At 33.6% G+C, this 15960-nt stretch overlaps 2 protein-coding genes across 3 annotated transcripts; one reads left to right on the top strand and one right to left on the bottom strand.

Annotated features, from left to right (window-relative positions):
* Positions 1-1028: 1028 nt before the first annotated feature.
* LOC21393868 (probable transcriptional regulator SLK2) lies at positions 1029-5961 on the top strand. Of its 2 annotated transcripts, none has more exons than XM_024176181.1 (11): positions 1029-1113; positions 2054-2957; positions 3046-3177; positions 3397-3445; positions 3540-3754; positions 3833-3901; positions 4063-4154; positions 4349-4442; positions 4521-4590; positions 4715-4938; positions 5027-5961. In XM_024176181.1, exons 2-11 carry the CDS (start codon positions 2076-2078, stop codon positions 5339-5341), a joined length of 2142 nt encoding a protein of 713 aa, XP_024031949.1. In that variant the 5' UTR covers positions 1029-1113; positions 2054-2075; the 3' UTR covers positions 5342-5961. The 2 variants fall into 2 exon arrangements, with proteins under 2 accessions (XP_024031949.1, XP_010112573.2); XM_010114271.2 differs by lacking the exon at positions 1029-1113 and adding an exon at positions 1509-1622.
* A 720-nt stretch (positions 5962-6681) lies between these two features.
* On the bottom strand, positions 6682-9099 carry LOC21393867 (F-box protein PP2-A12). The gene is made up of 3 exons (XM_010114270.2): positions 8565-9099; positions 8214-8332; positions 6682-7316 (listed from the first exon to the last, which is right to left on the bottom strand). Exons 1-3 carry the CDS (start codon positions 8883-8885, stop codon positions 6896-6898), a joined length of 861 nt encoding a protein of 286 aa, XP_010112572.1. The 5' UTR covers positions 8886-9099; the 3' UTR covers positions 6682-6895.
* Positions 9100-15960: the final 6861 nt, after the last annotated feature.

Raw genomic sequence — 15960 nt, 5'->3', positions numbered from 1 at the left:
AAAAAAAATAAATATGACTTTTTGTGAAAGTTTTTAACTATAACAAACTTGAAATTAAAAACTTAAATCGGTAAAATAAATGTGACATAAGAAAATAGTAAAAAAGGTAAATTTGAGATTTCATGTCTCAAAAATGAACTTTAAGGTACCAAAAGAATGTTTTTTTAAAATATTGAGGTATCATTTTTGATATTATTAAAAATAGAGGGTACTAAAAATATGTTTTGATATAATACAAGGTATCAAAATAATTTTATCCCTACAAAAATTTAGGCATGCATTTCCTGATGACACACCATTTGGTTCGTTAGTTTGATTTTTGTTAATTTAAATTTTTTTATTTAAACAAAAAAGTTCTAATTATATAATTTAAATTGTAGTCGGAATTGACGTTTAGATGTATAGTTAAAGTTTAAATCTAAACATAAAATAAAATTTAAATTTGTGTTTAGTATGTGTAAAAAGCAGAGAAAATGAAAATCTTTTACTGTTTAATTATTGAAATAGAGGAATTAAACTTTAAATTAGATAATTTAATTCAATTTAAACGAAAAATATAATTTTAACTGTACTAAACAAGATTTTAAATTTAATTCATAGTTGAAACTAAGCTGAACTAAACGAAACTAAGCCGAATTATTGAAACAAACAGGCCAATAATCATTTTATAAATTATAATAATTTTTTTTTTAGTATGCTACATAGAAGCTAGAACTTCTCCCTTTTTTTCTTTATTTTTTTCTTTTAAGAATAATAGAAAAAGCCCTTTTGATAATAGCAATCAAATAACTAAGGAGGTTAGAAACAAGAAAGCCACGCTGCAATCTCCAGAGGAGTACGTGGCTGGTCAACCATCGACACTTGTCAAAACCTGGCCAGGAAACCGGCCCAGCCGGTCACCCTTCCTTCACACGTAAGACACACCTCACGCACTACGCTTTACACTCTCTCACACACTCGCTGTCACTTCCCGCTCTATATATATGACCCGGAAAAAAAAAAAAAAAAAAGCAGCCCAAAATCTTCGCTCTTCTTCTTCACTCTTGTCCATGGCGGTTCCGTACGAATTCCGTACGACCTCTTCAACTTCTCCAGGCTTCAATGGCGTCTAGGGTTAGCCCTCCTTAATGACATTCTCTTTTCCTCTTCATTTCTGCTATTCGCCAAAAGAATTCCTGTGCTTTTTCGGTCGCTGAAATTTGGACTTAATTGCTCTTTTTTGCGCTTTGTTTTGAAGCTTCTTCTTTTGACGAGAATAAAATAAAACAAAACTTTTTTTTTTGTGTGTGCTCTTTTTGCCTTTTCTTTGTCTCTGCTTTAGTTGCTTTATATGAGTGGAGACTTTTTTTTTTCACCCCTCCCTGACGAGATGTCGGAAAAGAAAGACAAAGGAAAATTCTATTCTGTGTTTTTTTTTTTATTATTATTATTTTTTTTTAACGGCATTGATGTTGATGTTCGTGGACCATGCACGAATAGAAGCAAGGGCCATTTGTGTTAAATGTGAAAAAATGAATGAAAAAAATTAGACACTGTTTTGATTTTAGCTCGATCATCTGGTTCTTTTCCCGGCATCCAAACAGAAAAATATTAAGTTCATTTCGTAAATTTTGCTGCATAATGTACGTATAAGTTTTTTTTCCCCTTTTTTCCATAAATTATGAATTTTTATGGGTTTTTGTTTTTTTGTTTTGACAATTTATGTTTGTGTAGTTAATGATGCGTGTAATCTATATATAGACGCACATTCACACACACGCACATATTTGGTATTTCAAATAAAAAAATAAATTAATAAAGTTTATATATTACCGGAAGTTGATAGAAGTTTGACGAACCAAAATATATATTCCTAGTGGTTGTTCATTCTCCAGCAATATGTTCAAGACATTTGTTCTGTTCTGTGAAAAACATTTTATAGTCATTTCTTAATTCTAATGTTTGCCAGTGTGTGTTTTTCTTCATTCTGAGTCCCTTTCTTATTCTACGTCAATCCATTGTTTCAGACATATAACTTAACATGGGCCTGTTGTGCATTTGAGTTCCTCTGCAGGACATTAATCCGAGATTCATGAATGTTTGAAATGGCTCTGGAGACATTCTATGATCCCAATTACAATTTGGCAGCAGAAAATGCAGCCTTTCTGCAATCTTCAAGCTCTGATAACTTACCCGAAGAATACGAGCAATACCAGGCTGCTGCTGCTTCTCTTTTGAATGCTTCCCAAAGCTTGCCTGGTTCTAGTTCTAGAATTTCAAATCTTAATGTGGGCATAATCCCTGGAGACACAAACCGAGCTATAGTGCCGAATGCCGGGGCAAGTTCTTCAGTTACAGATGCTGCCTTTGCGTTTTCGGAGGGTCTTAACATGCATAGAAGTGCCGTTTTCATTGTACATTCTGACCCTAATTTATCTATGACTGTTGATGGTGCCTTCATTGCACAGCAGGACTCTCATTTACGACCCAAAAGGCCTCAGGTGGCTAAGAAAAACCAACAGGAGCAAAAGGGTTTTGCTACTACGTCACGTCCTGGGTCACAGAAGCACCAAAATCCACTTCCTAGTGGCGTAAAACAAGACCCCATTAATGTGACCAAGAGGTATAAGAAACCAAGATTGGACGTCAGTGGACGGTCCATCCCAGACCAGTACATTTCCCAGCAGTTGGGGCCGAGTCAGGAGACTGCGCAGTTGCAAATACGCAGTCCTACCCATCAGCTACCGGGGTTGATTCAGCACCATATGAACCCGAGCGTGAACGAACAGAGGGTTTCAGATTCTGTTCCACCACCACAATTGCATAGTGTTTTCGTGCAACAGCAGAATCAACAAATGAGGAACCAGCACCAGCAGCAGCCCGGGGTGCATCAAGTGTCTAATTCTCAGCAATTTGACGAAGGTGCGTGTACTCGGCGGCTAATGCAGTACATACATCACCTGCGACATCAGCCACTTGTGAGTGTTAGTCTGATTGATAAGATGTTATTGTTCATTCGGGCGTTAAACTTGAAGATAATCTAAACTTCTGATGTTTTCTTCTTAGGACAATAGTATATCGTATTGGAGGGAATTTGTCGCTGAGTACTTTGCTCCGGGTGCTAAGAAAAGGTGGTGCGTGTCTTTGTATGATAAAGTCGGACTTGAAGCCATGAGTATTTTCCGCAATGCACCAATGGTCTGTTTTCATGCTACACTTTTTGCCTTTTTCTGTTTTCTTTCGTTTTTCTTTGTCGAGAATTCTTTTCTAACACGTACCTTCAGGTGGATGCAGTTATTTTAACGCACAAAAGGACTATATCATGTCTTCATATACATCTTCATATTAGACGCATATTTCTTGTTTTTTTCCCCCGCTTTCAATCAGAACTGTCATTTTGCTGATTTGTCTTTGTAGGATGGATGGCAGTGTGACATGTGTGGTTGTGGATCAGGAAGGGGATTTGGTGAGAAATTTAATATTTTTCCATTAGTAAAGCCCGTGTTTTTCCCCCTTTTTTGACTGCAAGTGATTTCTTTTGCTCCTTTACTGCTTGACAGAGGCAAACTTTGAAGTACTTCCAAGGCTTAATAAATTGGCATTTGAGAGTGGCGTGATTGACGAACTCTTATTCCTTGATTTACCTCAAGAGTATAGATTTCCTTCTGGAATAAGGATGCTAAAATGTGGGAAGGCAGTTCAAGAAAGTGTGCATGAGAATCTTCGTGTTGTCCATCAGGGTCAACTTCGTATTGTTTTCACTCACGATTTGAAGGTGAGACTTTTATCTAAAGATGGTGGATCAAAGACTAACTAAATATTCACGTCATAGTCGTTGTTTTTTTTTTTCCAGATATTGTCCTGGGAGTTTTGCGCAAGCTGGCATGAAGTATTTCTGCCGCGAAGCTTGGTTGTGTCTCAGGTACTTAATTCTTTTGTATTATGCTTCAAAATTAGTGAATTGATCCTGTTTTGTTTTCTCTTTGCTGTAGTGTGTTACTGATGCCTGTTGGATCTTAAATTCCCTGCAGAGATCAATCTTGATTTGAATTCTTAAGACACGTATTGGATCTTGATTTTCAGGTGGTTCATGCTACACAGAAGTATCAAAGTTCCATTAATCATAACGGGTCTAATGGGTCTCTACCTCAGTTTTTAAAAGCAAATGGCAATCAGTGAGAAATTTGGTTTTCTTCATGTGTTTGCAATTCACTCCTTTAAGTGTGTGATGGCATTTTTGTTTATATGAAGTGGCTTTTTCAAAACTAATTGTTCAAGTCATATTTATAGATACAACTTTTTGGTTGACAAATATATTTTTAAGTCTTGTCTTTGATTAAATAGGGTTTAATCATATATGTTACTTCAGGATCCAGGAAGCCGGGTGTTGGCTTGCAAATGCTTTGGATTTACAGTCGGTGGATAATTTGGGGTTTTCAAAGAGATATACCCGATGCTTGCAGGTAATCTATCTTGTTTACATTGAGCCTGTTGCCCAATACTTTTAGGTACTTTGGAGATTTTAATTGTTTCTTTCTCAGATGGCTGAGATTGTGCACAGCCTGAAAGATTTAATGAATTTCTCCCAGAATAATCATATAGGCCCAATTGGTATGTCAATTTAATTCGTTTCTATTGATGGCTATTCATGGAGTTTTCTTTGTGTTTAGCAGTTCTTTGTTTTTCCACTTTAAATGTTATTTACACACATCATGAATACATCTTGTTTTCTTAGAGAGCTTGAAGAATTACTGCCAAGATATTGTTACATCCAAGCTGCAAAGGGCGGAATTACAAGGAAAACGGCACTTGCAGAGTCAAAATCTCCCGAAAGAGATGTCGATGCCTGTATTTCCTGTTGTTGGCATTAATACTAGCGGTGGCTCAGATATGGCGAGGGAAAGTATAACCGCGTCAGGACTGACAGCTTCCACACTGCCCGATTACAATCATAAATTGGTGAGACAGAATCCCTGATATCTATTAATATTACAGTGAAACATGAGTGACAATATCTAACCGGAAACCATCTTTTAAACCATATCAGGCATATCAGGGTCCCAAAATCTCGAGTACAAGTTTAACTAATAATTTCAAAGTCAATGGCTTGTCAAGTTCTCAGTGCGGTCAGACTACAGAGCACATGATCCAAAAGCTTCTGCAGGAGATGCTTAATAGTAGGACAGTGAATGAAGTTGAGAGGCCAGTTACAAACTTGCCTACAGTAATGTACAATAGCCCAGAAGCCGTGTCGGTCCAAGGAAACTCGTTGGGGAGGACTAGTAACTCGTGGGTTGCCAACAATGTGAACTTTTCTGAGTCTATGGCGAGCGGTCCTTCATCATGGGAGCGCCAGATTTGACTGGAAATCTTCGTTTGCGACAAGTAATCTTTTTCGGCTCATGGATATGCATGGAAGCAGTCAGTTTGTGGCTATGGTGGTTATGGTGAAGAGACGTGGCTAACGCCCTATTTGGTGAGCTTGTGATCAGATGCTGGCAAGTTGATACAGTTTATATATGCCAGGAGTCCTGATACAGACTATAACTCGGGTGTTTCTGTCGACATTTTACTTGATATGGTTATTGAACCTTAGAAGTGATTTTGAATGGAAAGTCAATAGCAGGTTTAGGGAAGCTCTATACATGATGAATTGCAAAAATATTAAATCTGGAATGTTAACCTAAGACAGATTTTTGCATATATATATATATATATATATATATACACACCCAATTACACGTCTCATTGAACGTGTCAAGTCTCTTTCTGGCTTTAGTTGCTTCTGACAATCTGAATTGCTGGCTTTTGTTTTTCCCATGAAGTCACTTGGATATACCATAAAAAAGGTCTTGAGGACTTTTTAGGGGTAAAAAAAAAACCCAAATTACTCGTGTAATTTTTAGAACACCCAAATTTCTATGTCAATGTCAAAATTTAGCAATTGGATACAAAATCATTCTTCCATTAAATCAATGTTAAATTTCGTATATGCTAATAATGTCGAATTATAATATTAACATTTGCTAAGATGCTCTTGGTCTTATTTTTAACAAGAGTTCTTGATTATTTTTTTTGAAAGAAAAATTGCATTTTATTAAAATATTGATAAACAATCGTTTTAGTATAATGCTAACCTGTTTGTCTCAGATGCACGTCTGAAGTTTGAAACTGGAAAAGTACTTTGGCATCCTAACATTGAGCAGATTGAAAGCTCAACTAGAAAAAACCCTTCTCCTTAGCATAAGCTGTTAAGTGCTGGAGGGACAGATCGTCAAAACCCACAGAACGGGAACATCTACATGGTATAGAAAAAATTCTAGTCGAACTAAGACCACCTTATCGGCATTAAACCAAACACCTAAATCTAACAAAAAATAACAAACCAAACGAGAGTCGGATGAGAAAACCACCAACCTCAATAACAAACACAAAAGTTACAAAAAAAAAAAAATCTCCAACCACTGCCAGTAGAAACTTCCGGTAAAAGACATCAGGCCAAAGGACTATTGAGGATGATGGCCATTAAAGATATCTCAGCCACCGAACGGAAAACTTCCTTAAAGAAAGTTTTTTATTTCCCATATTCAGAGGGCACAAAACTGTTTCCCTTATTCCTTATGTTGGTGCTACACAAACCAATAACTTTCAATGTCATGGAAGAATTTATAACAGGAAATAATATCATACTACAATAAAATATATCGAACAGTTTTATTTCCAAAACCCATACAAGGAAGCAAACACCCTTGAAAATGGAGAACGCTGAAATGAATAAACAAAAATATACACATTGCGATTTACTTACATAGGCTACAAAGAACTACTTAATACCAGTTCTTCCGGATATAGACTACATCTCTATAACAATAAAATACAACACCCTAATCCTATCTCTGAGAAGGTCAAGTGCAATCTAAAAGTGCTTTAACCTCTCCTTGAATTCACTTGGACATATCATTACAGAGTCTAAACAAAGACCACCTTTGGTATGAGTGCAATCAATTTGGGTCATGGAGAATTTGATCTTTGTTGAAGCATTGCCATTCTCTACAACAAAGTCTCCGACCTTGTAGATATTCCATCTTCCAGGTGCAGTTAAAAAGCACTGAGATGAAGCACTCTGGCCATCTGAAGTATGCAGCTGGAACTGCACCGGTTTTATGTCCCAACCATGGACGCGCTCGGTGTTGCAGACTCGGCGACCATACCTCTTGGCGGCCCTCCCTAACAGCAGCCTGAAGTATAGGCTATACGTCCCTGGTGGGAAAGGGAATTCGACCTCTCCGTCCACTTCAAACCACCAAATTTGCTGGAGATATGCGACAGTTTGGAATCTATATTTCAGGAAAGAGAGTTCAAATTCAGTACAATGCTTATTGTAGCTTCATGCTTTTTTCCGGTGATGAGGCTTCAGTGAGAAGCACCGGAATGAGACAGGGCAACAGAGCACAAAACAGAAAGGATGCATAGCAAAGGCTCAAGCCAAACATCTAATAGTCCTACTTAGTTTCTTCACATCCAAGCCCGAAACTCTTTGGTTTTGGAGTTTGGGAGGTAAAAACTAAAAACAATTATGTCATGTTGATAGACTTGATGATAAATGGTCATTGCTATCATTTCTATGGACTAAAGATCTTGAATAACATAAACGGAGTATTCTGTGGCAGGAAAAGAAATGGTACGAAACAGTTTTAAGCCGTAAAATCACATCAGAATCATATCACTTGAAGAAGAAAAATAATTAGTATGATAATCAAACAGAACTTGACAAAGATCCGACCCATGAAAACGTACTACTGGTGGTAGGTAATTCTTTCCCATATTACCCCCTAAAAAAACAGACAAACAAACAACACCAACATCTTGTTCACAACATCAAATCCAAAAATGGTTTTTCCTGGAAGATTACAAGAGATAAGACAGTAGAGAAACCACTAGCAGATCAAATAATTCACATACTTAAAACAATCATGGCACCACAAATTTCCATGCTAGAGATCAACATCGCACGCTAAAAATTCGATTGAAACACCGATAAAAGTAAATTAATAAGGATCACACAAACATACTCAAGAAAAATCCCGCGAGGAAATCCCACGCAAAACTTGAACTTTCCTCAGCCATCGATATTTATACATGATAATACTGATAAAAACATTCCCACTCCATTGGAATTTCAATCCACAAAAATGAAAAAAATAATAATAAATAATAAATAATAAAAATCTAACCTAGATTCTTCCGTGGGGATATAATTCCAATATCTCCGATCATCAATCCCAGTGATTGCTAACCCATTTGAAGAAACGGATAAGCAAACACCACCAGTGCTTTTGTCCAACCAAACTTTCTGCAATAAACCCAAAATCTCATATCCATGAGAAACAAGACTAAAACTAAACCTAAATTATCCCATCCTATTTGGTCGCCGAGAAAATGCACATTTAACAAACTAAAGCATAAAATTTTCACATGTCAAGTCAAAAGAGTCAATTTTGGCAACTTGAAAACATTTCCTCCGTTTCAATTTTCTCGGCAACCAAACAAACGGACGACAACAACAACATCAAAGCGAAACACACCTTGGTACCCCCATCGAAAGAATTAGGGCGACAAAGCCTCGCATAAATCTCTCTCTTACCCAAAATTTGCACCGAATCACCCAGAATCTTCCGAACGAGAACCCCATAGTTCGAAGGAAGCTTCGATTCCCAAACGAAATCCGCCCACGACGCGCCGCGAAACGCCCGATTCAGCCTCGCCAACCTGCAAATCTCCGTCGGCTCCAAGTAACCCAGAATCGACGCGACGCAACTCTCCGGCAAATCGCCGAGACCAGGCTTCGATTGCGAATTCGACGAGCCGTCGAGGTCGGAATTGTAGAGAGAGAGACTCGAACCCATCAATGGAAGGATCGGAGAATCGCAGAGACTAGAAGATTCCAAAGAAGATTTGAGATTCTTAAGGTAAGAGAAAAGGAAGAGATCATATATAAGATGTATTGTATGATGAGATGTGTGGGTATGATGGGGAAAAATAGAAGAGAGCTTTGAACAGGGACGCGTAGGGAGCGTTTGTTTCTGTTTTGTTTGTTTCCCGAGAAAAAGAAGGAAGACAGCGGTCTTTGATTTGGACGGAAAGCCCCACCCAACTACGTCCACACTCGTGTTTTTTTTTTTTTTTACCTTAAAGATATTTGGGATTTTTTTTTTCTTTCCTTGACATATTGTCGTCACTTGAATATTTGATTTTGATAAATTGTTTCTTTAATTAATTTTGTAAAGTATTGCATAATGCTTTTTAGTTGTCAACTATATCCGTATTTGTATTTGTTCATACTTTTTAGTTGTCGCTGGTTTTGGATTATATAATATATCAATTGGATTTCCGACTACGAAAAAAAAAATCATAAAGGAGAGGACAGGGAAAAATAAAAATATTAGGATTTATTATATTTTATGAGTGTACTAAAAGGAAAAAAAAAAAAAATCTGTTGTGGATGTCTTTCTGTGCACTCAAGATCAACGTTGTAAATATTGTAATTCTGTTGTTGATATTGTTAGATTTAGATAAGGACTCAGATAAATATTGAAATTATCCGTTTATAATTTCGCGGTTATAAATATTTTTGATAAAATTATGTTCTGTAAAAGTTTGTTGATACTTGATACTGTTGTAATTCCTAGCTGGTTTCGTTTAAGTGCACACTATTTACTATGTGAGAATTGAGATTGGAAATGTAAAGCAATGCCTTATTGGGACACAAATATTTATATATTATGCTTCGATTTTTGTTTTTAATTTTTCAGTATATATTAACTTAAAATGACAAGTTTTAAAAGATGTGCACACTAAAAGAATGAGACAAGATAAGCAGATTTTTTTTTTTTTTTTTTTTTAAGTGTTAGTTAACTTCACTCAATCCGATTGAATTGAATAAGTATTCTCGTTCACTTCGCGGATTCGAGTTTTCAATTTAAACTGAGATGTGACATTTTCTGAGAGTTTTTCACTGTAACAGAAAAAGTTAAATATGACCTTTTTTTAAAACTTTTTACTGTAGAAACCTAAAACTGAAAACTTGAGGCCTCATTCGTTTCGCTGATTCGAGTTTAGAATTCAAATTTTGCTACAGTAAAAAACTCTCACAAACAGTCACATCTAACTTTTTTGCTACAGTAAAATACTCTCACATAAAATCACATCTCAATTCGAATTTTAAACTCGAATCAGCGAAACGAACGAGGCATCGGTGAAATGAACGAGGCCTAAATGACGAGAGATTAAAAAAAAAAATTGCGTTTTAACGAATCAAATAAAGTTTTCCGGCATTCCAATTCTATTACAACATTTTTCACCTTCCTATTGCCTGCATGTTTGACCAAAATTTAAACAAAAAAACAAAGGTAACTATCACTGAACTTGATATTATATTAAAACTTATATTTTTTGCGGATTATAAACAAAGAAAAGGGAATTTTCATATTTTTAATGTGGAATCTCAACGACACCAAACTATATATTAAAACCAATAAACCTTGACCTGTTGTATACTATATTATATATGAAAGACATTCCGATGGCTAACCACCCAGCCACCCTGTGGATTATACACTATTAGTTGTCTTTTAGTCATCGTTCACATATATAAGTCATAGCAAAAAAAAAAAAAAAACCGAGTGGCTGGAAATCGTCTATGTTGAATTCAACTATAATACAATGGGATCTAGCCCAAAAAAAGTAATATAATGGGGAAAGTGTGTTGATCAATCATCCGATAGAATTGCTACAATCAGCAAAAAAAGGTGCAGCCATCTTAACGTGGATGTGAGTCAGCATATCCACGTGTCGACAATCCACTTTGTTGTTAAGCACCAATAGTGATTTTCTTTTTCAGGATACATTTTGGTGCTTATATAATAAAATTAAGATAACTTGGCAGACTTTTGGTTCATGAATTATAATCATGTTATTAGAATTATTTTTAATTTACGTGTATTTTTTATGAGAGAAAACACTATAGTGAACTATGAACCATGATTCAAATCATGATTTAAATTCTCCAACCAAACGTCCTTTTATATTGTGCATGGTTCTAAAGCAGAGAAGGTATAACCAATCGGTGCAATTTAATTGATGTTTAGTGAGTGTGAAATGTGAATTATCTATAATTTATTCAGTTTTGAGTTCAAATCACAAGGAACAATAAAATTGGCGATGTCAAAATTAACCACACTCTCTAGTGAGATTACGAATCCATATGCAAAAGGGTAAAACAGTTAATCCCTATTTTATTTTTTATTTTATATCTGAAATAAATTCTTAAAATTTTTTTAAAAAAATTAATATTTTGAATGATAGTTTAACATTTTAATAAACTCATATTTTAAAAATGATACAATCCAATACTAATATATTATGAGAGATTGGATATGTTGATTGCGAACTGAGAAAACAATAGCCGAAAATTACATATAGAAACCATTAATTATTTAGTACTGGATCACAAATTATTAAATTTGTTGCCTATTATTTTTTGTTGAATTATTTTTAATTATTCGTTTTTAATGATCATTTCTTAATTTTTGTATAAATAATCATGTCAAAAAAATTAGAAATAATCCATTGGCCGTGCGTGTTATATGATTAATTAATGATTTATAAGAACTTTTTTTTTTTTTTACTTATTTTACTTCCAACTTGCGGTCTGAGTGTAATCTTAAACGAATCTGAAATGATGAGCAATTCTTGGCCAATGATTCGTGTGTTTATGTTTGATAAATATTAAATTAGGATTAGGTAGATGATATTGATTGTTGATTTTACGTGCATGATTAATAATTTCTCAATGGCAGACCAAACATTATTATATATTCTTCATCTTGGTAGCCTGCAGCAAAGCCAAGTTGCTTGAATTCTTGTATTCACAACCACAATCTTAACGTGTCAATTTATATAACACAGACAAACTTACGTTCATATGACAAGATAGAAAGAAAAGAAGATCTAGGAATCAAAGCACATGATTTCATATATGGATATATATATATATATATATATGGTAAATGAAAATCTGATCTTCTGACGTACTCGCCATCATGACCAAGCGTTATATGTACTCGTCTATCAAGAAAAGCTTCATACCTACTCATTCATTTCTATGGTAAGATTATTTATATGTATACATATTGACCGTTCACTTCGCTGATTTGAGTTTAGAATTCAAGTTTTTTTACAGTAAAAGTTTTAATAAATAATCATATATAACTTTTTTACTACAGTAAAAAGTTCTCACATAAAATCACATCTCAACTCGAATTCTAAACTCAAATCAGTGAAGTGAACGATGTGTGTGCATATATAAGACTCGCAACTCTCACATTGTAAAATTTTGTGATACTAAAGTAGTACGTTATAGCGTAATTTTGAGATGGATTAAAAACATGAGATATACGATAAAAAAACACAATTATAAATGCCGGATTTATCTACAATTAAGGGATACTTACGTAACGATTCTTTTCATAGTATTGTTATTATTATTGTTTTAGGTAAAATTTATACCTAGGACACCAGATTGGATATAGGAAGTTTATGACAAGGGGCTAGGCGCAAGTGTTTGGTATGAGGATTCGTGTTATGATTCGAATCATGGTTCGTGGCTCGTTACAGTATTTTTTCTCACAAAAAACACACGTAGACCGAGAATGATTCTGAATCATGATTCTGAATCCATAAATCAAACGTCCAGGACGCATCAATAATAATAAAAAAAATGTGCACCTTTATTAAGGACATTCTCGGTACGCCAACATATCGATAGATTAAGTTTTCTATCCGTTAAATTTGCATAAAATCACGTAAAATACACGAAAATCTAACGGTTAAAAAAATTTAACATATAGATACAATCATATTAAAGAATCTCCATTTTTTAATAATTTGGGATAATAATTTTTCAAACTTGCTATTGTGCTAATTATTTTGATAAGAAACAATAGCTATACACTAGTTGGGGGACCCTGCAGCATGGCATGGATGAAAATAACCCAACAATTTATAGATCAAGAAGGCCTTAATTATTATGATTTGGTGATATAAATTCTTACTTTGAAAATTTTTTGTCCATATTGGCTATATTTCAGCAAAGTAATACTTAACGGTGGCACGAAATTGTTGGTTGTATTAATAATCATATTCCCCAAGAAAAATGTAACCATATCAATTATAAGTGATAGGAATATTAATTATGAAAGCACACTGCAAAATATCTGCCGACATCATAATATATGTTGGGGAATGATCGTTGAAGTCTCTTTCCCTCCTAATCTTGAAACTCTTTTGTGTTACATTTAACTTACTCTTGTATTGACTTTCATGTTTCAAGGTTGGAATTAAAAGAAGAGTATTGTTGTGAGTTTCATTGATTCTCATGAAAGTTTCACTAGGATATATAAGTAGTAATATCACTTATCTACCAAAATTTAAATAGTAATTGAGCATACACGTAAACGATTTGAGGTATTAACATTCTGTACTCAAATCATGTCGTTTTATTTTGAAAACGACACTAAAATTTATCACATGTCGTTTTCACATTTTACGTGTGAAAATTACAGAACTAGAGAAACGTTACCAATCGATTTCACCCTTTTTTTTTTTTAGATTGCAATCGTTTTCACTTTTCATTATTCATAATCACTTAAAAGAATAAATATTGATCGCTAGTTTTACGTGGACTTTGTATGCTTATTACGGGAAATGAGCTTTATATTTTTTTCCGTAACCTTCTCCAGTACGTCAACATATTAAGAGGTTAAATTTTTATAAAAGTTAAAAAGTATGCAGATATAATGATTAAAAAAACCTTAATTTATTAATACGCCAGATGTATCAGAAAATCTCCATACTTTTTTTCGGATGTTTTTTCTTTGCCTTTTATTTTGTTTGTCTATGACTTCACTAAAAAAAATTATAAGGGTGATTGCAGTTATAAAGGGCAATAAACGTTCAAAAATTAAAGAAATGCGCTTATTATTTTGAGCATTTATCCATTATTCCCTCCTAAAATACGTAATAATGGACAATGTAAAACAGCAACAACCATTATTCCATACCAAGATGCGTGTTAATTAATGACGAATAATATATCACAACAAAAAGTATAAGTTACACAAACTTAAATAGATGTTCAATTCAAACCATAACTCAAAATGTACACATCCAAACACAAACTCAAATTAGAGTCCTAACTCAAACCAAACTTAAATACGCCTTAACTCAAATCAAGATCTGAACTCAAGTCACCTTAACTCAAAAAATGCAAATGAACAAGCCCTTTATATCTCAAAAATTGATCCCTGAGTACTATAATAACGCTTTTTTAAACGTGAAGGTATCATTTTAATGTTATAAAAAACACAAGGCATCAACAATGTTTTGCTATAATAAAAGGTGTCAAAATGATTGTATCCTTAAAATAGTAGTTGCTTTCGAAAAAGTGGAAAGGTAGGTTCAAAAAATCCACCAAACCACGAAAACCGTCAAATCCAAATCAAACGAACCAAATCGTTAATTATTTTTAGATTATTAGGTGGCTTGGTCAGTTTTTTAATCTAATTTTTTTGGGCAGTTTGGTTTGTGGTTTAGACTCCCTAAATTGCTCAACCGTCTAACAATCTGCCTAAAAATATACATATATATTTTTTAATTTTTAAAATATTTTTTATATTTATTTTAATTTTTATTAGTCATAATAAAGACTCTACAGTTATAATTTATTTATGGTGGTTTGTATTAAAATTTTAAATAGTGAACTTTTATACATTTGTTATTTTTGAGTTATGTTGTAAATTTGAATCTTATTTTTATTTTTATAGTTTAATGATTTTATATTTTTTTATGAATTATTAAAAATTATTTTTAGTCTTAAGCTTAAACCGTCTAAACTGCTTACGAATGATTTTGTTTAATTTGGTCTTTGTTAAAAAAATCAAAACGTTCAAACCGCTTAAAAAAGTATTTTTGATTTAGTTGATAGTTTCTATAAAAAACGGTCTAAACAGACCGCAAACACCCCTAGAAACACCCCTAGTGTACATGATGAATCATGACCATGAGTTTAAAAATGGGTGATCTTTTAGGATTCATTATATATTGATCATATTTGTCTTCATATTTCGTTTTCGACGTTTGACTAGAAGATAAGTGTTGTAAGTATGCAACGATGAAGAGCAGGTACAAAACCTATCAATCTAGCGTTATCAACTAGCATTGTTCTAGTTTTTTTTTTTTTTTTTAACAAACAACTATATAGCAAAATTCACCATTTAAATACTTCATGTCAATTACATTAGCCGTCTTGTTTATGATAGCACATTTATAATTCATAAGGGTCTTGTCAATTTCAACTAATTAAATTTGTTAAACATTAATTCACGAAACAACAATATCCAAACAATAAAGTAGATATTTTTAAATTTGAACTCTTATCACATTTCTCATACACATACTTGGACCAATTGTGAGCTAGACACAATTTAGCTATATTTAATAAAACTCAATTATTGCATTTGATGAAATCCTTTTTTTTTCTTCTAATAAAGCATTCGATTTCAACATCCTTACTATTTATATATAATAATTTTTTTCCTTTTCTTTTCTTTTTTTTTTTCCAAAGGCTCAATTGTACTAGTCTACTACATAATCACCAAGTCCCTTTCTTTTTCAGTACTACTAGCATGATCCATATATATATATATATATATATATATATAGTCCAAAACTGCTACTGCTGCAATATTCTTTCATATCTACAGTTGGATGCTATATGCCTATGTTAATGTGGTGTCATTTTCAAAACCAAAACCAATAAAATAACATAAGCTAAAAACAAAATATAGGATTTGTGAGGACAACCTAATTAATTGTAAGTCATTCCACCTTAATTATAGATTGAGAATTCAAATCACCTTAAAT

The sequence above is a fragment of the Morus notabilis genome, unplaced genomic scaffold, assembly GCF_000414095.1.
Source record: "Morus notabilis unplaced genomic scaffold, ASM41409v2 Scaffold912, whole genome shotgun sequence".
Taxonomy (NCBI): Eukaryota; Viridiplantae; Streptophyta; class Magnoliopsida; order Rosales; family Moraceae; genus Morus; species Morus notabilis.
Note: the sequence above shows the minus strand (reverse complement) of the source record. Positions and strands in the feature narration are given on the sequence as shown.

What these genes read in the sequence shown, in the direction of transcription:
- LOC21393867 (XM_010114270.2), bottom strand. Translation starts at nt 8,885, where the DNA reads ATGGGTTCGAGTCTCTCTCTCTACAATTCCGACCTCGACGGCTCGTCG. An exon ending in CTTTCGATGGGGGTACCAAG is followed by an intron (nt 8,333 to 8,564) that starts GTGTGTTTCGCT and finishes GGTTTATTGCAG; the next exon opens with AAAGTTTGGTTGGACAAAAG. An exon ending in ATCCCCACGGAAGAATCTAG is followed by an intron (nt 7,317 to 8,213) that starts GTTAGATTTTTA and finishes CCTGAAATATAG; the next exon opens with ATTCCAAACTGTCGCATATC.
- LOC21393868 (XM_024176181.1), top strand. Translation starts at nt 2,076, where the DNA reads ATGTTTGAAATGGCTCTGGAGACATTCTATGATCCCAATTACAATTTG. An exon ending in GATATACCCGATGCTTGCAG is followed by an intron (nt 4,443 to 4,520) that starts GTAATCTATCTT and finishes TTTCTTTCTCAG; the next exon opens with ATGGCTGAGATTGTGCACAG. An exon ending in CCGATTACAATCATAAATTG is followed by an intron (nt 4,939 to 5,026) that starts GTGAGACAGAAT and finishes AAACCATATCAG; the next exon opens with GCATATCAGGGTCCCAAAAT.